Source organism: Phaethon aethereus (assembly GCF_964289735.1).
Source record: "Phaethon aethereus genome assembly, chromosome: 19".
Taxonomy (NCBI): domain Eukaryota; kingdom Metazoa; phylum Chordata; class Aves; order Phaethontiformes; family Phaethontidae; genus Phaethon; species Phaethon aethereus.
In genome coordinates this window covers 5,164,555-5,192,543 of record NC_138595.1, presented here as the reverse complement: position 1 = coordinate 5,192,543, position 27,989 = coordinate 5,164,555, and the positions used below count along the sequence as shown (strand labels likewise).

The following is a 27,989-nucleotide window of genomic DNA, read 5'->3' as shown; positions in this document are numbered from 1 at the left end:
GAGACATGAAAGGAGTAAGGTAAGAAAAGCTGCAAATAACTGTTCCCTCTTCTCAAAAATAATTGGAATATAGGGGTACCAGGCAGTGTTTGGGGTACACTGCAAACAGAGGTTGATAGAGTATTCTGGAGAGGAAATCCCCTCAGGGACCATTGTGGAAGGATTCATTATTGTATACATGCCCTTATACTTTCCATGGTTTACTTAGAACTGCTCTGTTTGGGATTTCACTTCTTTCCTTGGGGAGATTAGCTCACAGTCTAATAAATCTCATCCTTCAGCAAAAGTCTATTATATTGGGCCTATGTTTTCTTCTTTAAAAATTAATTCCCTTACACCAGTTTACATCCACAGGATATTTTTTGAGAACAATGTCTTTCCTTCCCTAGCGTTTACACTACAAACAGCTTTCATGCCTCTTCTCATTTCCAAAAGCTAGACATATTTGTCTCTTTCTTTAAATATTGCTTCTTCTAACCTATTAAATACAACTGTTGCTCGCCTCTGTATTCCTCTTCATTACATTCATTAGTTGATGTTTTTAAAATGTCCTAAGGATGAAAAGGGCCTTATTTATTACCACTGTCTTTGGGATGCAAGTGGTAAATGTGATACTTCTGGCTGTGGTCAGAGTAAGGAGCTAACACCTTCCTTCTCTGATGCCAAAAAGCAGGGAGAGATCAAAGCTGCACTATTTATTGCTTTGCTAAAGGTCTTCTGCTATTCTTTAACAAACCTCCTCAAGAAGTTTATTGTTCAGCTTTGCAGCTGTTGAAGAGGGAAAACCAATCCACATTCCAAGAGTTCAGCTCCATGGAAATATCCACTTCTGGAACTATGACCGCTCAGTGGAGGAGAGAAAAGGTTCACTCCTGGTGCTGCCATTGCACGATGCTCGCTGGAAAGTCTTTGGCATTCTAGCTCTTGACACTCTTCGGGACCAGTGTGAGAAAACCATCTTTCTGACCCATGAGATCAGTTTCTATCAGGTGGGCACCATCAGAAAGCAATTTGTTAGACCGCTCTTCAAAAAGCTGTGGAGGGACCACATGAATTTTACATGTTCATTCTGAGTAAACATGTACAACTACGAAAAGAACTGGGGGCTCATTTTTGCTGTATATGGTGAAATTGGTGTGAGCAGAACACCTTATCAATATCTTACTGATTAGCATCTTAGCTGTAATTGATTATGAGGTATCACTTCATCAGTAATTTATTTAAGCTTCTCCTGACTAGTAAATTAATTGCACTTTTGTTCAAAGCCCAAAGATAGTAGCTTTTATTTCCTGAAGCTCTGAACTTCATATCTGTATTTGTTTCCATGAAGTGGGAGGAAGCCTTACTTTTTACATGGTGGAATAATTATAAGCAAGAGCAGTCCGGATTTCTTTGGGATGCTCTTTACAGTCAGCCTTATTGTGAATGCATCATCTGGGCAGCAGGGAGCGCAGCAAGCCAACATTACCAGTCAGTAATGTTCCACTGAAACCCAACTTTGTCTAGTTTAGGATTTGTGTGTGACACGGAGACTTGGAGCTTTAGAGCATTATTTGATAAGGGACATTTCACAGTCACTTTTCAGCTTTACAAGTTCTGATTAAAGTAACTTGTTACAACCGTTTTGCTTCATTTTGCTGCGTGAACATTTCCGCAGCTTTTTTCCCAAATCATATGGAACTGTCTGGCTCATTTGGAGGATTCTGCTTTCACAGGGAGTTTCTCATGCATTCAGCAAAGCCTACCACCATATCTGCACACTGGAAAATGTTCTACAAATGACCATTACTGCTCTGGACTGGTTGCATCCCCGGGCACCCAGCATCCACACTGTTACTATGTACCTGGTGGAGCCTGGCAAAGACAAGGTACGCAGATTGGTGCAGGGAAAAAGGCCTGCAATAGTCAGGGGCTGACAAGGCTGCTTCAGTGAGGACCTGCCGTTTCTAGCTGCCTGGGATTTCCCAGTGGTTTTATCATAAAAACTGAAGCCTACCTGAGATTCTTGTGCCTGCCTGTACAACAAAAGGGCTACAAAGGTAGAGAGGGAAGGTTCCCTCTGTAACGGAGGCCACTCTTCATTCTTTTCATCCTCCAGTGTAAAACAATTCAAGAGCACTGCTAGTATAGCCCCTTCTCCATAGGAAAAGGGAATATTCGCCTACTTCAATGCTCACAGCTGCATAGCAACCAATAGAGCAAAACCTCACAGCCCTCCCTCCATCCATCCATCCATCCATCCGTAGGTTAGCCAACACTGCAAGTCCCTGCTAAAGCTTTGCAGTTTGTGACCTTCACAAAGGGAGATGCTCTTCTGCAGAGATTCTGTGCCTGTCAAAATTATGGTATTTTATAGGAAAAAAAGAATGTCCTAGCTAATGTAGTTATCTCTTCATTCTGAACTAGTGTCAGCAGCCAAGATGTAAACACAGCTTGGGAAGTGGCTGCTCCCCATTAGCTAGCTTGTAAAGGCAGCCCTTCTCCCTGCAGATCATATTCCAGTTGTTGAGCAAGCACTCAGGCCCTGGGAAGCTTGTCATTTCACGTACAAGTGAGTTAAGAAGTTGAAAAGTGTATGCAATATTTAGGACTGATCCTGTGTCATCACAAAGTCTATATGACATCTGCTGTAGCCATAATTCAGCTGCTTCCTCTGATAAGCATGGTTTATGTTGGCAGCTTTCTGTTGTCATTCCAGGCTCTGCACTGTTCCCTTATTAGCTGCTTGATAGCCAGGTCATTCGCTCCCCTCTGTGCTTTTCATGTGTCAAGGAACACTGACACAAACATGACATGAGAAAGAGGACTGCAAGAGGATGGGAAAAAGAAGGGAAATGTGTTCTTGGCCTGTGGGCGTTCCTCAGTGTGGAGACTGGGGGTGGATTAAATTGCCTGAGGGAGGTCCAGTGCACATTCTTCATGCATCCTGGGCAATACACTCTGGGAGTAAACCCAAGCATTGTTGAGAGATGTCTTTAAACCATCCCATTGCTCTTGAACGTACATAGGAGTTTCCTTTAAGAAATAAACAATTTCCTCCCTCTCCAAGCTTCAAAGTGGCTTTTCCTTTCTTGAATGCAGCTAAACCTCCCTTTTCTCTCTGGCAGACATGGGACTACGCTCTGCGCAAGATGATTACTACAGATAATACAGGACAAAAAGAAATTCATAGTGTTCCTGTTCTCCTCAGGAAAGAAAATTTCTTAAGGTAGGCTTCAGCACCTGCAATCGAACTGGTCCTAGACTCCAGCCTGCATCAGGCATGATCCACATTATGTAAAGCCCATGGCAACGCAACCCTGCAAGTGTCTGGCTGTGGCTCGCTCACTATCAAGGCTTCTGGTGCTTATGCATGTGATACTGAATTACGAAGGGGTGAGGAGTAGTTTGTCTTTGAGTTTAGGCCTGCAAAAACTTAACTTCCAACTTAATGCTTACTAGCTGAGCTGCCAAGCAAGCTCTACATCTGCTGTGAAAGGTTTGCAGGATTAGAGCCTACACTGACGCATTTTGCTCTTTAGAATAATCTGTCCCTTTTTCCTGGCCATATTACTCTCATTTCCTTCAACTGTTTCCTTTCACTGCCAAGATCCTCACAGACTTGTCTTTTAAGCATATCACCCTTCTTGTCATCCTCGGTTGAACAGCCATTTGCTGTTCCAGCAGGTGCTTTTACTTTTTATAAAATTCCATAGAACAAATGTCAATGTGGTTATAAACAGGAAACTGTTTTTAAAGCAAGGTTTGTTAAATTCTTAAGATTTTCAGCAATTGCCTTGGCTAAGCAATATTGTGTTCCACAGTGCTATTTTCTCCTTTTTGTATATGGCTTGAATGAATGTGCATATTTCAGTTCAAGGAGATAAACAGTGATTTAGTAATGTAATACCTTTGTTTTAACAACAAGAGATGAATGGCATCTCACTAAAATATGCTAAATAAATTACCAAAAGAAACCAGAATGGTAAAATCTAGTACCTTTTCCTCTCCTTACTCTCATTTCAGAGATTACCTATTTAAGTGCATAGACAGTTCAGAGGTCATTCGCACTTCTGTCTGTGGAGAATACCACATTGCAGTCCCTCTCCGTGACCTATCAGGACAAGCTCTTGGCATATTTGATACCAGCATCGGACACCACCAGAAATTACCACCTCATGAACACAAAGACCTGCAGAAAATGCTAAAGATGGCCCAAGCTGCCTGCTCTGAGATACTGAAGATGTCTTTAGAGGAAACAGAACCAACCTATGTACTGGGTATTGTGCATACAGAGCCAAGATAGTTTTTTTAGGGGTGAAATTAGGAATCTGAGTAAAACCACATCTAAAGTATCATTCCTACAAGTATGAAAAGACAAATACAAACCTTTGGTACCCATAAACTACTCCTGAGCAAACCTAAGAGATTAGCAGTGTTCAGTTAAACAGAATGTTTAGATTTTTACTCTGGTTCACAGGGTATTTTGTACCCAGTTCCCACTGAACTCAAAGGTGTGAAGCAAGGTGCCTTCAGGGATCTAGCACATCCTCCTCAGAACCGCCCCAGCTAAGATCAAAAGCATTTGAATGTCACAGTTCCAGAATCACCTGCGTGCCTGAACCCTTCACGGTCTCACAACCTCTGCTTGCCCCCGAGGCAAGTTTTGTCTCCTTCTCAAGCACATACCCGTTGTTAAAAGTTTCACAGCATACTTGGGCTGTATACTAATCAATCAGTCAAGGAGACAGAGTTATTCATAAAGAGAGAAGAGCCTTTTGGTCAATAATGTAAGTCTTGAGTAGCAGTTGTTTCTGAGAAACTTCTTGAAAGGTTTGCTTTTGATTCCAGAGGCAGAACACATGGCAAATTTGAGGCATGCAGGGATTCTGTTCCACCGGTTCATGCTGCAGGACCTGCGTGAGTGTGTCCAGAAACTCAATGCTGACAGCTTTGCTGAAATAAAGAGCTATGTAGAACCACCAGCTCTTGTACATAACATAGTTAAGGCTGTGCTGTTGCTTTTTCATCCAAGCTGGAAGGGCTCAGAGAAGACTGAGAACTGGAGTCAGTGTAAACTGGTGAGAACTCAAAAAGTTGAGCCTTTGTTTTCTGATTTTCCTCCCACAAGAACATACAGTGGAATTTGCCAAGGGTGAATTGGCAGTGGAATAATTCATTACCTACAGACTTCCTATATGCTTGTCTTAGCCATCTTTAATTCTATAACCCCCTCAAGTTTTTCACCACCATCTGACTCTTTTTGTTCTCTGCATTGCAGAAACTTGATGACAATTTGATTCAGGAGATTTATGGCTTTGATCCAACTGCTGCATCTGTGCAAGTTCAAGCAGAGCTGCTGCTGGACTGCATCACTGGTAAGTATCATAAACTAATATTGAGATTACCAGACACGGCTCAGCAATGAAACAGTGTCAGTGGCAACCTTCAGCCGAGTGCTTTTAAGGTCCTTGCTTCAGAAATCAACTTTGATTTCACAATAGATTAAACAACAGATGAGGGGTCCTAAATATCTGCAATAAAAGTCAACCTGTTAAATTTAGAATCAAAATTCACTGCCTTAAGGAAAGGGGAGCAGATCAGCTTTGAAACCTCCCAGAACAAGTGATCTCATTGTAACCCCCCGGATAAACATATGAAGAATGATGGTTCTTTTGGCAAGTTAAATCTACCTCAGGCCTCCGTGCCCTGCCTGAGGGACTGACCCAGTTCCAAACAGCAACACGACTGTGGGAGGACAGTGTGAGCCCTCCTCTTTGTAAACACCATCTGCTAGGTACTTAATATACTCGCTGGCCATATACGGGAGCTGGGTTTCAGTCTGTATTTCTCTCCTTTAACGAATGTGAGGGTTTTTTGGTGCCAGAGCAGTCAAGAGGCTATTATTATTTGTAATATCTCTACAAGAGAAATGACCATTGTTCTTATCGAGATCTCTCCCTTGATGGTCTAATCAGACTGAGAGGCCTCTTAAAAATCAAATGTGGACAAGACTTGTTAATTTAGCTGGGGATATTTATGAACAGTACCCTGCCTACTGATGAACAGTGAACACAAGGCAGGCATGGTTCCTTTTCATGTGTTCTCCTCATATATATTAAGCTAATTCACTGGAAAGAACGAAGCAGGTCTAGAGCATCCAGTCTTCCTCCAGTTAGGGATGCAGATCTAAGTACAAAGAATACAGCTTTGGCAAACTGCTAGTATGCTACAAAAGGTTAGTTTCCCAGGATGGAACGTACTGAGCGAGCAGTGTCAGATCAGTGGGGTGAATACAGGTATAACTCATGGTTACAGGAACTTCTTCAAAATGAACAGCAGCATGGTATATGTTGGATAATGCCCATATGTTCCATATACATGTGCTGTAATATAGAACACAGCATGAAACAACCTACGCTCTATCGACAGAGCAACCTTTAATGGTGTGATTCTGTGGTGACCTTTAATAGAATTTAGTAAAAGACGTTTGAAGGGCAATTACTCTTAAATCAAATCTAAGCTTGGAAAAACCCCCACTTTTCTCATTACATTTGTAATTATCAAAAGTTTAGCATTAAAATATAGCAGAGCACTTTGTACAACAGGGGACCTACCACGATACAAAAGAAATTATAATAAAAAGGCAGCACTCCTGTGCTTGACCAGTCCCCATCACAATAATGCTGTGTGCGTTTTCCAGGCTGGAATTACTGGAGTCGGGGAAGGCTCCGCTGACAGGATGGTCTTCTCCGTTCAGTCTTGTGGCAACACCGGCCACTGTTTCGAGTTGGCTTTTGGAGTTACTGTTCCTCTTTGTTTCAGGCATAGCCGGCGCGGCGGTGCGGCAGCACGGCTCGGCTCCAGCCGAGTACCTGTACCACTGGGTGCACGCCTGCCTGGTGCTGGCAGAGATTGCAAGGAGCCTACGCAGCAAAACCCCGCCATCTTTAGCCCCTTTTGGCATGCAATTCCAGTGTGCCTCCCATCAAACCTCCAATTCTTCATCTAACCTTAGCAATTCTGGTATTTGTCATCTTTTATCAAATTAGCCGTTGCTTTTTGATTTTTTATGCATAACTACGTAGTATTTGTTGTTAAGATGGTTAAGACGTCTGTTAGGGATTATTAACCCGATAAAAACATTACAGGAAACAATCTTGCTAGTAGAAATATACCTACTAAACTTTAGAAGCTTGATTAAAGTTTTTTTTTTTTTATTAATTCTGATGAGGAGAGGCAGGGAAGAGTTTATCACCACCAAACTACAATGCTCATAAATGATACAGGAAAAATATTCAAGGTTCACCCTCCTTAAATTACTTTTTAGGAACAATTTTAACTAAAGGTTGTTATTCAGCATTTTGTCAAGGTCTTCTACATGTGTTGTGGAAAAACCCTACATTTTTAATATATCAAAAAAAGCTTTCTTCTTGGGATAAAGCTTGAGATTACAGCCAACTGCACCATCTGCAGCAAGATTTCATCTTTCCAATAACGTTTCTTTTGGCAAAATCACTTTTTAAATAAAATTTTGGGAAATTAAACTCTTCTTTCTTTCTTCGGCAAGAAGCGACGTGTCCAGGTAGGCGACGACTGCCCTTCCCGCCTCAGGGGCCCTTCCCGCCTCAGGGGCCCTTCCCGCCTCAGGGGCCCACGCGGGCCCTCGCGCCCGGCCGCGGGCACCAGCGGCCACTGCCGTGCGAAGCTTCCGGCGCCCTCGGCGCGGCTCGAGCAGCCCGTAACAGCCCTTCTCCTATCGGCATTTTCGCCATTCGCCAATGAGGCGTTAAAAAAAATCGTCTCCAGCCTCCGGCCCTCTCCGCTCGCTCTCTGCTTCCCTTCTGGAGCGGGACGGCGGCCCGGTGCGGCGGAAGCCTCCGGGGCGGGCGGGGAAAGGGGGGAGCGTCTCGGCTGAGAGGAATCTGCGGCCGCGGAACGGCAGGTGGCTCTACTCGGTGACGGCCGGGACAAGATGGCGGCGTTGAGTAAGCAGTGAGTGATGGTGGAGCTGGGGCTGCGGGGCCCTGCCGCGCCGCCGCCGGGCTCCTCGGAGCGGAGGATCCGACTGAGCCCTGCTCCGCGGAACAGCGTCTGGGGGGGGCCTTGGGGCCGCCGCTGAGGGCGGGCGCAGGCGGGGCCCTGCCTTGGGCCGGGGCGAGCTCTGACAGAACCCGCCGCCCGGGCTGCAGGAGGGGGGCTTCGCTCCTCCCGGACGGTGTATATCTACCGTGTAGCCTTGCTGTGGTGGCCTGGATTTAAAACCGTGTTTCTTAAAACAAAACAACAAAACAAAACATCATGAAGGCATCGGAGGCTGCTGCGGTGTTGCCGGGGGGAGGGGATAGTTTTCCTCCGTACGAAGTAGACTTCCCTCATGATCCCACACAACCCGCAACCTAGCTGCCGCCGCGGCCCCCTCCCAGCACCGGCTGGGATGGCCGTTCGCTTATCGGGTCCCCGCAGCGGGGTCAGAGGGAGCTTTTGGGGGGCAGATTCAGAGCGGACGGAAGCAAATAGTTCGTCACAATGATGACGTAGTACCTACGGCTTCGTGGAGTTCTCCAGATCAACGCTATAGGCTGTGACGAGACTTAGTGATGGACTCGGGGCAAGGCAGGTGGGGGAGGAATTCCTGATTTAAGAGATTGCTCATGACTGAAAACACAGGAACTGTTTCTGAGCACAGACGTTGGCTGTGTCAGCAGAAGAGTTCCGCATGTGTAGTTAATCAATCTCTGCATGACATAAGATCACTGAAAATCTTTTCTTTTGCTCTGTCTGTGGGTTGGTGATTTACATTGCCATGCAAAATGGGTGAAATTCATATTGCGCCAGCAAATGTAGTTACAGAATAGTGTCTGGTGTTGTAGACTAAGACTAAATCTCTGGAGGTTAATCAGTAGTAATTCCTTCTCTGAGGGAGAAAAAAAAAAATCACTGTAAGAACTCTGAACAGGAGTGTTTTTGTGGCCTAATTTAGGAAGATTATTACATCCAGAAACTGCATGGAAAAAGGCAGCGATAGGTATGGGAGAAGCTGGCAAAGTTGAGTGCACTACTGCAAATGCTGCTTAAATCTATACTTGATACATTATGTTGATGCTGATCTTTTGTTTCTAAAATTGTGAGTGGTAGATTTTTGTTTTGGAACATGCTATGTGTTTTGCTGTAAGTAATGTTAAAGGTAACTTTTTTTTTTTCCCCCTAGATATGGGCTCATTATGCCAAAAAAATTGCCGCAGAAGAATCTTGTTTCAAAGAAACTGTCAGTGTTTGCAGATGACTCTGATGAAGAGGTCAGTTCAACAATTTTCTTCTAAAATTTGCCCCATATTATGCAAATTATTTGTTTACAGCCATTAATGCCTGCATCAACTTAATGGCAGTGTCACTAAGACACATGTCGTCATTTTGGATTTGGGTGCATGTAACCTGCACTAAAGAAAATAGTGAAAAATTTGCACTATTTTCTTTAGTGCAGGTTACATGCAAGTGATGACTTGATTGTTTGTTACTGTTGGCTCTTCCAAAAGTTCATCACATGTGGCAACCTGTTGGCAAGAGTTGTCAGTATCTGGCTTGTAAAGAAATTTATTGGCTACCACTGGTAAATGTGTCTGCAAATAGAAAGACCAGTAGTAATCAACAGTCGTTTCTCAGATACTAACTTTAAGGTGTAGTAGTGTGTTTTATCCTTTAGCTCACTCCATCCAAATTTGATATAACTGATTTGTGGTGTTTGCACTCACTGTAAACAAAAGAAAAGCCTTACAAACCAAAAGTTCTAAAGCAAAAAAGGGAAAAGGCAAGTAATGGGAACTACTTGTAGCATTAGATTGAACAATACACAGCTTTTCTATGATCACAGTTTGTTGATACTCTGTGATGTATGACTGTACTGCAAGATGTTGATAATGTTCTTTTCTATAGTATCCTTTAATATTTTTTTTAAGTACTACCTTCAAAATACTAGCTTTCTACCTGTCCCAGTAGAGGGTGCTGTACACTATAAAAATTACACTTCTGGATGTACTGTTAGTGTGGGGGACATCCAAGAACTGGCTGGTATATAGGTTTGGATACCTTACAGAACCACAACTTCGAAAACAGAATTTTTGAAGGTTTTAAAGCCCGTAGCTTCATATTTTACAAGCAAAGAATAGAAACGGAGAACTGTGGACATAAACTCTCCACATGGATGGAGCTTTCTGGACACGATGTTACAATTTATTGGGTTTTATCGATCTGGGATTACTTGTGATAATTGAATCATAATGTCATTATGTGCATATTTAGATTTTTTTCCCACAGAACCCGGAAAATAAACCTTACATATATGCATAGTCTAGAATTTTAACATTTAAGAAGTTGAAATTTAGAATCAGCTGAGATTTAGAAACAGAACCTGTGTTACAAAAATGTTCTTACTGCTCTAGAGCTTCACTCTGTGTTCTTCATGTGTTGAAAAAAATAATGCTAATACAGCATCAAATAATCTTTGTCAGTTTCTGACTCGTATTATCAAACATCTATTTTTAAAGTGTTTCTTTAATGAACTAGCAGGTTTTATTTTAATGTCACAGAAAGTCTGAATCTAGCAATTCCCAGCCTCTGTGTGCCTGGTTGCATCACAGAATCCAGAATGTTGCTGTTGAAGATGTTTGAGCTTCCTTTATACAGGACATGAAAGGGTTGAGGGCCTTCCTAGTGACAGCCACTCAACCCTCAACATGAAACTGCCTCAGTGCAGCCTACAGGACTTACAGGAAACACAGAGGACAGGACATGTTTTAAATCCCATCTCCTGCTGTCCTCAACGCTATCAGGAGATGCGTCCCTCTGCTTGAGCACATAGCTGTCACCATGGCTCTAAAGAGAGGCTTTCCTTTAAATACTGCTAATGGAGGTGACAGTGGATCTGCTATCCTCAATGGCAGAAGCACTCTCCCTGTCAGTTTGGGATTTGGTGTCTTTACATTAAGGGACTGACCCCACATTTTCCAAATCTCAATAATGAGCTTGAATTAATCTGTTGTCATTAAACATCACATGGTAGGACTGGGAACCTTCCTGAGTATGGGGCTATCTTGTGTTTTTCCATTTCTTATTTTCTTTTAATATTTAAACATTAAAGCAAAATAATGCTAGTAATTCTAATAATAATGTATGATGCTGTCAACTAGATCAAGTATCCCTTTCAGAAAGGCTGACAGATTCACTAACCAAATCTGCTATAAAGACTCTTAAAAGTTGTCATGCTCATCAGTATGGTACATAGCCAGCAAAAAGTAATATTCTCATAACTGCCTTTATCGAAGAAGATCATTTTTTTAAAAAGCAAAATTACTTTATTAGTTCAGTAATAATTTCAGAGCTTTCCAAGATAAGGAGCAGCATTTGGGAGGGGTTTCATTTCCTGTCTGCTACCTTATCAGTCAGAACTACATCTCAAATGTCTGGAGATTATGTATTTTTAACTGAACTCTAATAAAGTTTGTGCTGGGAAATCTGCACACCTGACTTGGTCTGTGATTATACATTAGATATCAAACTTGTGCTCCCCTTTTTTTTTTTAATGTTACTATGCATATTTCATTAAGATTTTGCCTGTACTCCTGCTGAAGGAATTTGAAAGGTGATCATTTTGCTGTGGCTAAGTACAGTAATGGATGTTAGTTGCTGATGAAGATGATCTTTGGGTTAGTTCATAAGAAGCAGAAAACCTGGGATGGAAATTTTTTTGAAATACAGTGTTGCCTGGGAAAAAGTAATCCAGGCGATTACAGTTACTTCTCACCAATATAATTCTGAATTATTTGCCTTGATAATGAGTAGTTGTTGCTATCTTTAAAAACTGGGGGGAAGGTTGTTACCCCTAGGAAAGCCTGTTGTAGAGAGTAGATGTTACGAAGCAACAAACTATGATATGTTAGAAATAAGTTTCCATTCTGGCTTACTGTTATTTATGATATATCAATTTTCTCCAAAAATATTATTCCCTTATTCATGCATTGCATTTTCAGAGGTGACTTGTCAGTGCACTGTTCCATGTTGTATTTTATCTTTGGAATTTATTTGAAAATATCTCTGTGGTACAGCAGATCAAGAAACAGAAATTTTATAAGAATTACCCAACATACATTCCTGTACCTAACCAGTCTTTCAAAATTGATTTGTTGCTACAGGATGTAAAGTGTAGCTGAAGAAAATAACTGTACATAGACCACACTAGGTGCTAAATTCAGGAGAGAGAGAGATTGTGGAGTCGGTGTGGCTAGTATCAGCTTAATCTGGTGGTTTTTTTAGTGACCATCTAGAAGATAAATGGAGTGTTTAAGCAGACACAAAGGAAGTAACTGAAAACAAGCAGAAAACTATATCCTGCTGTAAACTCAAACTTCTGGTTTTGCTTACAGATCCTTCCATTCACTTTCCAACTTCACAAAGGATACAATATGACTAAAAAAAAGATTGGCCAAGTAATGAGTACTGATGATGACCAGAGTTTATGCAACAGTTTTCATGCAGAGTAAGACTAAGTAGACTAAAGGGACTTCTAGGAAGAGATTACTGAGGAGAAGGAAGTGGAGAGGAGTATCTCGAGAGGATGTATGTAAAATCAAGAATGATTCCGAGAAAAGAAGCAATTTTGCTGTTTCTCATAATATGAGCAATAGGGTATATTACAGAATTGCCAAGTAACTGGTTTAAGCTAAACAAAAAGGAAGTTGGGTTTTTTTCCTCCACACAATGTATAATTAAGTTGTGGAACTCATTGCCACAGGATATTGTGGCATGGCCAAAAATACAAATGGATTCAGAAATGATGAGTCAAATTAAGGGATGCTCTTGGTGTCGAACAATGATCCAGGTGCATCCTTCAGTTCAGGAAGTCCCTGAACTCCTGGTTGCTGGAAGCTAGGAGGGCATGCCAAGGAAAGCTAATTCTGTATATGACATTCTTTCTCTTCTACTGGTAGCTGTGGCTCATATAGTGTGTGGATTGAGATGAATCTGTTGCCTGACTTAATTTTATTCCCCCCCCGCCATGAAGGCTTGAGTCTCATGTACATGTAGTGATCATCCATGTGCAGGCTGTAGTTGGATAATACAGATCTCTGTGAGGGCAAGCCCTAAAGATTCATTGCTAGATACATATACATGGGAGTGTAAGTAAGTAGCTTTTTAAGATGTTTTGATACCAAAGTGTCATGAATCCAAAGATCTCACAGTCTAGTGTGAGAAGAATGAAGTGAGTAGCGTCACATCTCAGCCTTTCAGAGGCTTAGCCACATAAGGCCACAAACTTGGGTTGAGATCCATAGAAACACATGCAGGTTCCTTGAGCTCCCTGTACAGTCAGTAGAGATGCAGGTACTTCTGGGGCACAACTTACCACATTCTAAAGTAGACACCTAGAATCAGTGAGATGAATTTTGCTCTGAAAGTGTCTGTTTCTCACTCCTTCACAATAAATTGCTCTTGGACTGGCTAGCTCAGTATAAGTGTAAGATTTGCTTTTTGTGAACTGGCTGACTATCTGCGCTTCTTTCACTTGCGGATCAAATAGAGTCTCAAATTATCCTGCTGTTGCTGTTTGGTCAAATATTTTTCTCTGCATCCAGTTAAAACTAGATGGTTGTAGTGAGAGATTAAAATCAAACTACATATAATCTGCCTGACATCACTGAAGCATTTCATTTCCCTTCAAAATGTATTTCACTTTAAACAAAGGTAATTTATTTTATATGTCTACTACAAAACAGCATGTAGAGAATTCAAAAGGGCAATGTTAAAGGGCAAAGCCCCCTCATGGGTCTTTCATAACTGGTTATATTAGAGCAGAAGCATCTTTTGCTTTTAAAAAAGGAATGCAATATTGTCTTACATTGTCTATCAGTAAGTACCATGCCTGGGGTTTTGATAGCAACCACAAATGCTTTTCCTTAGGAGGCAGGCTATGCAGCTAATACAAGATACTCCATTAATAATAGCTATTATGTCAGAATTTGTCTCATACTTCTTGTGGCAGTCAGTGGAGAAAAACAAGTCAGGCATCTCACATATACTTTGAGACCATCTATTAAAATAGTTGTAAAAGTTTAAAAAAAACAAAACAACAAAAACTAAAAAAAGCCAGACTCTTTTTGCAAGATGTTCTCAGCTTCAGATTTAAGGTTGTAACATCTTAGAAACCAGCTTTAACACTGAAAACAACACTAGTCACAGACTAAGATGTGTTTTCTGAGACTATGCTTAAATGGTGCTGTACCTTCTGCTCCAGAAATTGCAGCCGTTTAGGGAAATATTACTTCTAAAAACCCAACATCAGCAGCTGGCTTTTTTCCCCAAGAACAAATGAGTAGCAACTCAGGATAGATAGAGCCCAAATATTATTTAAATTGGGCAGGTTCAGGTAAATAATTTGCTATCCTCCTTTTGGTTTGATTTTCTAAAAAGAGCTTTATACAATTCCCAGTTAACATTTGCCCATAGTAAGTTTCTGAATGTACTGGCCAATCTCAAGTGAATTCAACAAGACTAGGCCTCTCTAGCTGCAGAACAAAGACACTGTTAATGCTCCGATGAGGAGAAAGACAAGATGATCTTAACCCTCTGTGGTTCTGCTCGGTTGGCCTGGAAGCTGTGGCCAGCTGCCTAGTCTAGGTGAGATGGGAGGAAGCAGGAGATGCAGAGGAAACCAAGGAACTGCAGCTGGGACCTGAGGTGTGGGCCGGGACGCGGTGGTGGGAAGGCAGAGAAGATAAATTTGTAAGAAGATGAAATTTTAGTTGTCTCATTTGTGGAATTGCCTTTTTAGGTATTTGCGTTTGGGCTTTGAATTGAGCTTTCTGTATAATGTAAATGGTTTGCGTGCTGTGTCATGAGCTGAACATAGCTGAGACAAACCGAAAACATGGGTCAGTAGTTTGAATGTCTGTTCTTTGGTTGTGCAGGAGCAATGTAAAGAAGACATTTTAATAAGTAACTTTCAAGGTGTGCTTACCTGCAGGATAAAAATGAGGTGGTAGCTGAAGCACTTAAGAACCTGAAAGAAGTTTATAGATACCTGAAGGAGATAAGAAATGGGAGAGAACAGTGAGAAATGTTGGTAGATTGTCATCACTTCTTTTATTACTACCACCCCCCACCCCCTTTTTTTAACCTTTCCCATTGTGTACAAGCTATCTTCCATGGTCTTGCAGGGCTGGTAGACTGCGGAGTCTCATTTCCAAGAGTTTCTTGATTTGCATGGGTTCTATCTAGTTTCACAGGATAGGGTTAAAACATTTTCTCCTTGCAGAAAATATTAAAGTATGAGCTTTGGGCTTCAGAAGAATAACTTGACTGCAGGGAAGGAGAAGGTATGAGACAGATTGCTGAGCTTATAGGGCCTTTAATAAATGGGCAGTTGATAAGTAAAAACAATACAAAAGAACGGGAAGTTCTCATCTATCAGAGCTCACAGCACAACAGGAAATTGTCAACCATAAACCGTAAGGGAAGGTGTTTGTTTTTTGTAAACCTACTGCCACTCTAGACAAACAAATCGCAGGTGGACTTCTTTAAAATTATACGTACAATAATGAGGATCATATATTACTTCTGTGTTTATGTAATCTTTGTAGAGCAACACATTAATTTCATGTAGGCAGCAAGGAAAACATTCTAAGCAGTATTTCAGATATTTTGGTGAAATAAAGCTTATTCTGTAAATAGAACTGCAGAATCTGTTTTGTCTTTTACTAAGCCCTTGCTTTCTGGCCTAATGCAGAGGAGATTCCTTACTGTTTAGGTACTTTTCTGTAAAAACAGTGTAAGAGTGTCTGATAAAGGAATCTTTCAGATGTCAAGCAGAGGACCATCTTCTTCCCCAAGAGCCAGGAGGAAGTCTAGGTCTTCTGTGTAATGCTGGTGTGTGTTCCACTGTCAATTTAAAACAGTTGTTTATGTCAAGAAGTTTAACTGACTCATATATAGCATTTTTAGAAGAAAGCATATGACATAAAAATTAAGTATGGTCTTTTAAATATTACTCCACATGAGCTCTTCAATCTTGAAAGCCAGAGGTAAATACTAGATGAATGAAACCAGGATTATTGTAGGTTGTTTTAAACTAAATAATCTGCTATCTACTTCCTCCAGTCAACCAGCCAACCAGCTACATAAATAAAGAGACTGTATCCAATTCTAGTCAAAATAATCAGCAAGCTGCAGTATACAGATTGTAGTCCCTGATAGCAGAGTGGACTGTGAGTATGTGTTGCTAATGTCTGCCACGCTCAGCTTCCTAAAGCCTGAAGTGTGATCTGCTTCCTTACCTGGTTATCTGAGGCTGGGTAAGAGAGAGAAGCTGCTTGCTTGAGATGAGCATAACTGAATCAGTGCAGGGTTTTTCTTCCATGAAAGTGCACACTTTCCCTTTATTACTGTAGTTTAACCACAAGGTTTAATATTTTGAAAGCAGAAATTGATTTTAAGTAAGTCTGCATGTAGCAATTAAAGCACGAGAAAAAGTTTGTATATGTGCCCTTTCAAGTTCCCATTCTTACTTGCTTGTAAGTCCCTCACTTGGAGTGGACTAGGAAAGAATATTTTGAAAATTCTGTGTCTTTGTTTTTTCTGACTGTAGTATTACTTATAAAAGTAAGTCCTAGCACATTTATGGGAAGTGAACCAAAGGTCTTGAGTATCTAGAATTCAGTGGATGCCTTTATGTGATACCATATGTACTTCTCCGAATATTGACAGCGTTGCCTTACCATCTTCTCTTTCTGAGTTTAGAATTATTTGGTACTCCTCTAAGATACTACCTTTCTGGCTTTTTTTTATTTTTTAAAGCTGCATAGAAGGGTGCAAGTCTTATTATTTATGGTTTGCATAGCAGGAGAAAACGCCTTAGAGGTGGTCACTGTTTGTACCTGTTAGTTAGTCCCACACGACTTGGGAACTCACTGACAATCTTAACCATCCTTGGTGGATGGCAGAGGTCCCAAAGATACTGTGTTCCTGTGGTCTTCATGAAAATTGGCTGGGTAAAGGGACAGACATAGTTGAGAACTTGTGATTTTAATCTTTCTCCGTGTTGAGGAGGAACTGTTGACTGACTGCTCAGCACAGGGCTAGCTTTTGGTCGCACATGGTGCTGCCCACCTGCCGTATCAATCAGGCAGGGTGTCTGAGGGGATGATAGGGGAAATCAGGAGACAGAGGGCACAAAGTCACATATAATGAAACTCCATTAATTCTGCTGCTCGTGGTGCAACTTGTATCCCTGTTTCTGAAAACCAGTGAAAAATACTCAAACTGTTTACAGTCTGTCATGTAGAAAATTGTGGAAAAGCACTTGGTTTTTTCTTTGTTGACACATCTGTTAAAATTTTAATAGCATAAATAAGAAAGGGGGGTCATGACACGTTATTACTTTATTTTAAACATCAAATGAAATCAAAAGCCTTCTGGTTCAGGGGATCTGTTTGAGTTTACATGGTGCTAATTCTGTTTGATTTCAGAAGATCCTGGTCCCTGCTGCCAAGCTCCCTGCTAGTTGGTTTCCATTTTTTAGTTTTATTAAGAGCTGATTACACAACCTCTTTGTCTTTTTAAAATGTGATATAAAACGCGTATTAGTCAAAGTTGCAAACCTTGGGAAGCTGCCAAAATGCAAAAGGATTTTTCCTTCCTATTTCTGCTTTTTAAGATTGAGAGATACTTAATTACATAAACAAGGATACGAGTCCTGCCATTTATAGTGAATCTGTTTAATAAACAGTATTATCTATTGGTTGAGAAAAGATAGATATGTAGTATAGTTCAATGGTAATTAAAAGACAAACTAAATAAAATGCAAAGCTTTTTTTAAAAGACAATATGATTAGAAAACATGTTTTCAGTAATGGGCATGTTTTTCCTTAGGGAAGATTAGTGTTGCTATTTTCTAGCATATTAATCTTGAGAAATTAAACATTAACATTTGAAGTACATGCTGTTCAAATCAACAATATTCTTATTTCTAAAAATATGGAACTAATGATACAGATCAAACTCAAAATAAGCACCAAGTCCTTTTGGATATTAATTTTTTACTGTGAATACAGTTTTTCAACATGATTGTCAGTAAGACTGTCTGCTCGTGACTGCTACATCTCTGATGACATTTACATGCTGGAAGAATATTCTGAATAGCACCTATCTATTTCACAGACTTTTAGAAATACAATTTTTAAAATAATTGAAAGTATTTATCCTTCTTTATTCACAAACATATAATTCCCAAGAACATTAAAATGTTTCTGATATGTAAATTGGTAGGAGGGTATAATTCCAATTTCTGTTGATGTTGGGAGTTTGTTTTCTGTGTTTTCATTTTTTTCTTCCTTTTTTTGTTTTTAATGGCAAAAACTGAGAGAATTGTAGTGTTTGTGAGTGAGTAGCTGTATACAAGCATCCCTTTTTTAGGAAGTTGTTTCAGTACTGGCTTTAGCTGTCCTTTGCTAGATGTTTGCCTGCTGCTGTACTAGGTTCTTGCACCAACAGACTGACCCTTGCCGTAGTGGAGGGCTATGTCTTTTCTACCAGGTTTTTGGCAGTGGTTGGAGGGAGGCACTGCAACTAAACAGTTTTCACAGACCTCCTATGTCTCTGAGCATTTTTTGGACAGAGGCTGCTTGTTTTGTGAAATGGCTGAAATTTTATGCAGTTTTTGAGGTATACATGTCATTGAAATGGTGTTCTTCAACTCATCACCATTTTCATTAAAAATATATATGTATATATGTTGAGGTACTGCAATACTTTGCTCATGGAAAAGGCTGATTAATTGTATGCTTGTGAATGGTCTTTTGGTTTTTCTGGCTTACATAAAAATACAATTGAGGTGAGAGACTGACGTATGTAATGGGACTATTATATAGTTTGTTTGAATCATAGAAAAATAATAGGAGCTGTGTCAATGTAATTAATTTTATTTCTGTAATATTTCCTTCCTATAGCCATCTGTTGGTGAAAGTCTTCAGAAAGAAGCATTGAAAAAACAAGCAATGAAACAGGTAAGATGCCGTGAGGACTTTTCGTGCCTGCGGCAAATTAGGAAATTATTGCATCCATTCCCTTTTATTAAATAATTGCAGAAACATAATTGTGCAACTTCAGAGTTAGAATTACCTGTTAAAAAAATTCTACATAATTTTATGATTTTGTGCGTTGCTCTTTGCAGCACAAGACTTTCTTTAAAACTTGACTTGAAATTCTCAGAGCTTTTCCTCTAGCAAAGATCTTGTTCTGCGTTTCTGGTCAGGATTGTTCTTTTTGAAATTCTTCTGGCTCTGAGCAGAGTAACTGAAAAACTGCCCAATGAAAGCTGCCCGAGTGAGGTTTAACACAGAGCTGGTCGTAATTTAATACACAATAACATTTCTGTTTACTCAGTGCAAGCACTTAAATACACTAGATGTTGAAGTTTGTTTTGTGGCATAGAATGCATTGATGTTTTTACAATTTCTCAAACTGTTTTGTTTGTAGAATGTATTGTTAAAAAGCACTGGGTTTTTAAATATATACCAACAGTGAGCCTTTTATTGTAATTGAGCGATAAATTGTACAAAGGAAACATGAATTTTACATTTTAAAAAGTTCCACACCAATAAAAGACATAGCTAGCAGAAAAAGATATTTATACATCATACATTTAATATACTCCATGGAGGTAATATGTGCTTGAGAGAAACTTGTATGACTGCCATTCAGCATTCCTCTCCTGTTGTCAGGAGATCTGATCCTGGGGCTCCCCGTGTTGTTTTTTTCTGATAGGTCTTTTAGAAACTAAATGGTTTCACAGTTCTTACTTCCAACTTGACTGTACAAACAGAATAGAGCTGTGAAATATGGAATCATATCCTGAATTATATTGGTACATACTTACCATTTGAGGCTTCGAGGAAGGGGGATAAACTATAGATGAAAACAGACAGTAAAATTTATTGAAATGTTGTGTACTGTTTATTAAAAAAATTAATTACATTATTTTATGGAACAGTTTGCTCATTAAGAAGTTTCCAGTATTGTTTTGACTGTTGTGCTTTGCTTCCTATACTTCCTATAACTGCAATTACTGGTCATGATTTGGTTGTTCTTCTTCTCAATCCTAGTAAACATTTCAAGAACTTTGTAGATCAGACTGTTTTTAATTTACACTCAATGTTATAATGTGTAGGTTTATACTATAGATCTGTTTAAATTACAATATAGGAATAAAACGCTGAAAAATAATTAAAAATTTCATGCTTCATTTTTTTGTGTCTTCTCCTCTTCCTCACTTTCTTGTTTTAGACTAAATTGGAGATTCAGAAGGCTTTGGAAGAAGATGCTACAGTGTACGAATATGACAGTATTTATGATGAAATGCAGCAGAAGAAGAAAGAAAGTAATGCCAGAGTGTTATCTGGAAAAGATGACAAAAAGGTCGATAACTGAAAACGTATGCTCTGTGTCTTACCTCTGTATGCTTGGAATAACTTTTAAGCTTTGCCAAATGCATTTTCTCATGGGGAATGCAAGTATTGTGCTCACATCCTGTTACATGAGGTAATAATTGGCAAGAATTTTGGTAAAACTGTTAGTTCATCAGGTACTTCAGAGAATGCTACAATGGGATAATAACATTAGAGGCAGTGGGCCCCGCAACAATACTACTTCTGATAACAAAGACTTTTTGGTTGTTAAGTCAATGAACATAAATCATCCCTCCTCACTCACTAGTGTGCTTACTGGAGGACTGTCAAAAGACTAAAGTAATCAACTTTCATTGGTGAAATGTGAGCCAGTTTCCACAGCACAACGCCTTGTTTCAAAGCATTGCTGAATTATCCTGACAAGTGATATTTTAATTGTTCCTTATTCTGTTTCATTTGAAAGCTTTTGCCAGGATACGTGGGTATAAAAGGAAGCTTCCCACTTCTTCACAGCACTAGAAAGGGCAACACTATTATAAGACAGAAGACAGAGGGGTGAGAAATCAAAAAACATTTAATTTCAGTCAGAGCAAAAATCATCCTAGTCAAAGATGGGCTGAATGTTTTGACTGAATACAGCAACCTCTTGTTGTTGGGAAGCATGCCGCATTAGTGATCTAAAAGGGAATGACAGTTTATTTCAGACAGCTATCAAACGGTGTTGAGAATATGACTAGCTTCTGTCAACCTTGTTCCATTACCAACTTTCTTCAACATCTCCATAAATCCCAATTCGTGTTTTCTCAACCACCCCAGTTACCTCTCAGCATGATACCTTTTTTCCCTCCTATTTCAGCCCAGGTACATCCAAAATATCCTGAAAGCAGCTGAGATTAGAAAGAAGGAGCAAGAAAAAAGAATGGAAAGAAAAATTCAGAAAGAGCGTGAAATGGAAGGGGGAGAGTTTGCTCACAAAGAGGCTTTTGTGACTTCAGCCTATAAGAGGAAGCTGCAAGAAAGGGCTGAGGAGGAGGAAAGAGAAAGAAGAGAGGCAGCTCTTGAGGGTGAGATTCACACTGAAACAATTCTCCTTAAGAAGAAGTATTGCCTTGTACATGGTTTACAATATTGTCATCTGGTCTCTCTGTGAGGCTTGAGATAATTAAAATAAAAAGGATTCAAATACTGAATCAGATCCCACTGTTATTTTGCTTTGTACATGTTACTAGAGGAACAGAGGAAGCTTCTTTTCTTGGATTGCTGCTTTTAATTTTTGAGGAGGGGTCAGTTGTTGAAGGAAGACTCATAAGCCTGGGGTAGAGTGCCGCTTAACACTCCTTACTTCAGACTTTCTGTACAGCATCCCAGCAATAGGTATAAAGAATAGGATATAGGATCATACGATAAACCAGGTTGGAGTGGACCTCTGAAGGTCATCTATTCCAGCCTTTTGCTCAAAGCATGGTCCGCTGTGAGGTCAAATCGGGTTGTTCTGAGCATTTTCCAGTCTCGGCTTGAAAACTTCCAGGATGGAGTTTGTAGTCCTGGTGGTGTCTCTAGCAATTGTGAGTTGCATCTGATGAGTATTTGTGGCACAGTAAATCCAATCTTACTTTCTTTCTCTTAGCATACCTGGATGTGACCAAACAGAAGGATCTCAGTGGATTTTACAGACATCTTTTAAACCAGAGGGTAGGGGAAGAAGAGATGCCTAAATGCAGCTTCCGTGAAGCCAGGTAGGATGCGATTCTGGATAAACCAGCTTCTGATTGTTTGTGATTCCAGACTGTGTAAGAGTTAGGCAGAGAGTTACCTGGTAAGGGTAAGCTGATTACTTTCTACATCTGATTAACTGAACTATTTGGAAAATGTCTAATGATTGCCAATAAGACAGAAACAAGCAGGACCGGGATGCCATTTTAAAAGTGTCAAGAGGACAATCATGATCGTATTGGTATTATTCTAACCTAATATATGGCAATCTGCATTAAGTTACATATTTTGAATCATGAGGGAGACAAAGGGTAAAATAATTGGCAGAGAGGTAAGTTGTAGGAAATGATGTTGTGATACAAATTTCCTGAAAGAATTTGGGTCTCTAACTTCGTACTTATTCCACATTTACGGGTTCAGAAAAAATAAATGAATTGAGTGTTGATGCTGTGGTAAAAGGAAATTAATCAAATATATAGGAAATCCAGTAGGAATATTTTAAAATCCTGATATATGCATATTCCAAAGCAAAGTAGTGAGATAAGGCTGAATTATTTATGTACTTGAGATGGTAAAATTCTGCCCTGTGGATAAAAATGGTGAAGGGAATATGTTTCTTACATGCAATAACTGATAATTTGAAACAATTAATTCAGGTTAAACTCACTTGAGATAGGCCTTAAGCCTGGATATCACTAGTTAAATGCTTGCCATCACAAAGAAAATGCAGCTTTCATCAAGAAGTCTTCTAGATCTGAGATTGGATTATTAGAAAGTAAATTCTTCTTATCTAAGATTAAGTATGTGATCACAGTGAAGTTACTCAGCTGTCTGAAATAAGGGAATTCTCAATTATGTCTTTAGTATGAAGATATGCCACCCTATTGGAAATGAATAGGGAAAAGTAGTGTTAAAAGACATAGGCGGTAAAAATTACTGACTGGAAGAAAGGTGGAACAGCTTCCTGAATTTAAGCATAAAATGGGAAATTGGAGGCCATAGTTTTGTTGTTTGAGACTTAAAGTATTAGTATACCTATGTGTTTGGAAAAATATCCTGTCTCAGGCTTTCACCAAAGAGAAGTACCTGCTTGGTTTCAGTGGTGCACAAAGATTGCTACTGAAGTGGTTAAATGAATTTTGCATTTTATGATTTCTTCTTTTTCTTATGAAATATTTAAGTTATTCACTTGCATCTCTTTATAAAAACAGTAGCAGTAGTGGTCAGCCCACTTGGTTGTCCACTTCCTTTAATAGTTCTTCTTTCAGAGCGCCTTCAGGAAGTTGTAGTTTTGTACTGTTTAGAGATCATTTGAAATGATGGTTTCTTAATTTTGCAAATTAAGGAAATGTTCCTTTTGTGAGTTTTATATAAAATTAATTAAGGAGAAAAGCGGTAGTACTGTAGATGGTGCTCCCAGCAAGGCTTTCAAATAAGCTCAGGTACATTTTTAATTTTATTCTTTCTTATGGTGGTACAATAGGCTACAGAGGGAAAACAGCTTGATTTTTAGATCTTAGAATTTGCATCACTTGTCCCTAAAGTGTTCCACTTTGACTTGTCATTTTAATGAATTGGATTACTAAATAAATCACCAAACTTCTCAGCATAATTTTTAGTCATTGTTCATAGACTAACCATGCTTTCAAGCATGCATCAAACATTCGGTCTAACTAGATGGTGTGCTGGTTCATAAGAATTTACTACAGACTGTTACTGTAGCTGTATGATTAGAAAGAAGAGATGTGTGGCTTGTGTGAGTAAACATGTATTTCCTTATCAGTCAGAAAAGAATGACAAAGCATAACCTTTCTGTCTGCTGCCCAAATTGGTCCTCCAATGGCTCAGCTTTTTGTATTTAAGAATCTATGAGCTGTAAAAAAGATAGTAATTTCTATCTAGCCACGAGAGTGAGATCTTCAGAAGTACTGGATTAAAAAAATCTACTACTAACAGAAGCTATGTTCCTACCTCTGTCAACAAAACACATGACCTGCTGCTTCTCCGGATGGTTATTTGACATGAATAGAGGAATAAACACATAGGAAAAAATGTGTAGCTTGCCAAAAAGCTTACACAAGAATGCAAATCTATGTCTTTTTCCCTAGATGGAAGCTACAGATTCTTAACCATAGTCATTCTTTTTATAAATTCATCAGCTCGCAGTCACCAATGAACCAGATACAGAAATAGAGATTCTTTGCGCTGGATTCCTGGAACCTGAGCCACAGATAAATTTGCTTTCTTAGACTTTTCAGCAGCAACTTTTGCTTAAATCCTGACTGGAAAGCAGTTTCTAGAAAAGTCTGAGATTTCAGGCTGTGTAATGCTATTTTTTCTTTTTTAACATAAAAAATTTAGGATAAAGGAAGAAAAACCTGACAGTTGTTATGATGAATCCAACCAAAGGAACAAATGCCCATATGAAAGGCAACGACTGAAGCCCTGTGCTAAGAAAGAGAATAATCCAGATGCTGATACTGACTTAGGAACTGATACTAGTGATGATGATCAGACACGCAAAATTATTAAAGCAAATTTGAAAAAGAAGAAAAGGAGAGAGAGCTCTGTGAGCAGTGAAGAGGAGGCTAAACATCACAAGAGCCAGAGGCATTCCAGGTCACCAAGCTCATCCAGCGTGGAGGAAGAGCTGCACACAAAAGCCCAAACAAATCACCTTACAAGGAGGGGAGAGAGCAGGCCAAGCAGAAGGGGAAATGAGGAACAATACAGGGAAAAAGATTACGAGAGAAGTAGGACCCATGAAAAGGATCACCAAAGGGAAAAGGAAGAGCGACATAGATATGGGGATCATGCTAATAAAGATAACTACAGAAGGAGGGAAGAGCTAGATGATAAACAAAGGGGGAAGGAAAGAAAAGAGAGGGAGGGACATGGCAGAGAATGGAGGAAGGCAAAGGAGAGAGAAGAGAAGGGTTCAGAAAAGGAACGAGAGAAAGAAAGAATAAGAAATGGTAAAGAGAGGTATAATGATAGAGAGAAGGAGAGAGGAGACACATGCAGAGTAAAGGAAGATCATGTGAGGGAGAGGAGGGAGAAATATGGTAGTGATGACAAGAAATACAGAGGCAGGAGGGAAAGTTCTCCTACATCTTTAGAAAAAGATGGAGAGACTGATCTGGAAAAAGAGAGAGAGGTGGATGAGAAGGGCGGATCCAGCTCTGGAATTTCGTCTGACCAGAAACGTAAAGCTGGGGAAGAAGGAGAGAAAGAGGGGAAAGAACAGGCACAGAAACCATCTGAGAGCCTGAGCAAATTTGCCAAACGGAGCAATGAAGAGACAGTGATGTCAGCAAGGGACCGGTATTTGGCAAGGCAAATGGCACGTGTCAATACTAAGTCTTACATTGAGAAGGAAGAAGATTAATGTCCCTGTGATGGACAAAACACTTGGTCTCTCAACCAAGAGGAAAAGCCACTGCTTCATGGACTCTTGTACAGAAGTAAAAGTGTGTCCTAGCTATTTATTCCTGACCTACAGTTAGGAAATTGTGTGTACCATAATAGAACAGCAACTTTTGAAATGGATTAATGAATCACTTGATACACACCATTAGTCTGTTTATACAGTTGAAATATTAAATTTGTCTGACTGTCCACCCTGGCCTTCTGTACCCTATCCTTGGTATTTGACGATTCCAAGACAGACCTAGGAGTGTTAAACAACGTAAGGTGAGAATACCCTGGCAGCCCTACTCCTTTCACCGGCTGAAGCAGTGAGCTCTGCTGAAACAAAGGCGTTCTCAGGCCTCCGCAGCAGTAATTGTTGCCCAGTGATGCTCTCAAACACAAGAACAGACCTGTAAAAGCTGGGGAAAAAAAGCAAGAAAAGCAGCCTGAATAATAATGTAGGAGATTTCTGTATGTAGTATGGTGTTTTGTAAGCTAAATGCATATTGACATACGAATTTTGTATTTATGTGTGGGCTTTGGTTTTTGGGACCTGATGTACAGAAACACAAATAAAGTGCAAGATACATACTGGATCTAATGTGTGGGTCTCTTAATGCTTGTGTTATTTTACTGCATCTTTTCTGTGTGAAATAAGGCATATGAGTCTTTTTCATGTATTACAGTCATATCTGCTTGTTCTACTGGAGGTAGTATTTTATATTTGTCAGTCTGTCTGTTCAAAGGTTTGTAATCAAGAATAAAGTTATCTCCAAGCTATAATTTGGTAAGTAGGATATCTGACAATGGTCATAGTTTTTAGAGTACATTTTCAACACTTTTCACAATGGCTTCTTTGACTTTGTTTTGTAGTAGATTTATCACTTTTATGCTACAGTAAGGTGAAATAATGTAGAAAAAAAGATTTTGAGATTGATGTTTTTCTAATATTTTGTTCAGCAGACTTAGTAATGAGACAAAATGTGAGTAAAATTAAATGCCAAACCTTGACATGGAATGAGCTTTATATGTAAGGTAACTGAGCAGCTAAGCAAGTGTGGATTGATTTGTTTTTGCTGTTCGGTCTAAACAAATGTAATGTGCATTGGTTCTTCTGTTGAAGTAGAATGAAAGAGTAGGTAGCAGTGGGCTAAAGTTCAAACACGGAAGGAAGTCCTCTGCTTTTTGTCAGAGGCCTTGTTGGTATAGTAAACTGGACTAGATGTTCTGCTTTTTTTTTGGATTTTTATCTTTGCTCTTCCCATAAGAGAGAGGCACAAGAGACATTTACAGATGGACTATGAATATTAAATTTATTACAATAACAGTTTACAGTACAAGGCACATACTGATGACTTACAACTTGCAGCTTTCAACACTTGTAACTAAACAGCCGCATAAATTAATACAGGTGCGTCATGTACAAGTTGGAGGGAATACTTAGTTCTGTGCAGCTAAAACTCCAGTTTAATTCTTTGCTTAGAAGGCAAACATGGTCCTAATTTACCAGTTTCGTAAATTCCTTTTCACTGTTCAGAATAGAGGGTAGGATATAGTTGTGTGTTAGATAAGCAGAAGGTGAGCTGAAGAAAAGGAATTTGTTTGTTTGCCTCAAAACACTTTTAATTGCAGTACAGCCCATTTGGTATCTGTGTGTTACTGGCTTCTGTACAAAAACAATGTTTAATATGTGGCTACTTGTTGAGCTACCTGATAAATATTGGTTACTCTAAATTTCAGATGGATATGTAAAAGGAAGAAAAAAAGTATCCATGATAAAAATAAATGAAACAAATTTCTCAATATTTCAACCACTCAGCTAAATAGAGATACTAAAAAGTGAACTTAGAAGAACATTTAGAAAACTTCGAACCAGTATGCCATGAAAAAAAAAAAAAAGGAACTAAACTGCCTTGCTAGTTCAGCTTTTATAGAATGAAAGCATGGATGTATTTTATCTTTGTATTATTTGGGAAAAGAAGAGCCTTTTTAATCCACTTCTGGAGGGCTTTCTTGCCCCCTGTTCCCGTAAAGACCTCAGACTGGATTATTCTAGCAGAAAGATAGCAAAGATCTAACATCACAAATTATCTTCTGGACTGTCTATTTCTAAAAATATTTTTCCTGTGACTTTACATGTCTACATTGCTTTTTATATCTTCAAATAATTTAAAAAACTTTCACCCTCTCTCAGTACATCTGTAAGACAGATTTATTATGTTTTTGTCTGGTGGCAGTGAAATAACATATTCCCTTTTTAAAAATAGTTCAGGAGTCTTCAGTTTGTTCCTTTAAGTTATTTCCTTATTGGAAGTTGGGCTTGAGACCTAAAGTGAACTCAAGACAATAGCTGAAGTGTAAGAGGCCTTCCTCCAGGAGGTGTCTGCACACCAGAGGGAGAAAAACCTTGGCGGAAGTGATGAAAAGGTTTTC

General features: G+C 39.5%; 2 protein-coding genes across 2 annotated transcripts in view; both read left to right on the top strand.

Annotated features, from left to right (window-relative positions):
- Positions 1-7,764, top strand: part of EFCAB5 (EF-hand calcium binding domain 5) — a gene marked incomplete at both ends in the record, with an annotated part of 33,375 nt that extends 25,611 nt beyond the window's left edge. The window contains 9 exon segments of the mRNA XM_082008727.1: positions 674-733; positions 736-989; positions 1,716-1,868; positions 3,108-3,208; positions 4,006-4,259; positions 4,831-5,060; positions 5,261-5,357; positions 6,805-7,005; positions 7,550-7,764. Coding sequence (XP_081864853.1) covers positions 674-733; positions 736-989; positions 1,716-1,868; positions 3,108-3,208; positions 4,006-4,259; positions 4,831-5,060; positions 5,261-5,357; positions 6,805-7,005; positions 7,550-7,764 — 1,565 coding nt within the window.
- A 190-nt stretch (positions 7,765-7,954) lies between these two features.
- Positions 7,955-25,533, top strand: NSRP1 (nuclear speckle splicing regulatory protein 1; the record flags this gene model as incomplete). Its single annotated transcript, XM_082008629.1, has 7 exons — positions 7,955-7,974; positions 9,191-9,278; positions 18,975-19,031; positions 20,311-20,442; positions 21,289-21,496; positions 22,060-22,168; positions 24,507-25,533. The coding sequence occupies 7 exons, from the start codon at positions 7,955-7,957 to the stop codon at positions 25,531-25,533; spliced, it is 1,641 nt and encodes a 546-aa protein (XP_081864755.1).
- Between the last annotated feature and the right edge of the window lie 2,456 nt (positions 25,534-27,989).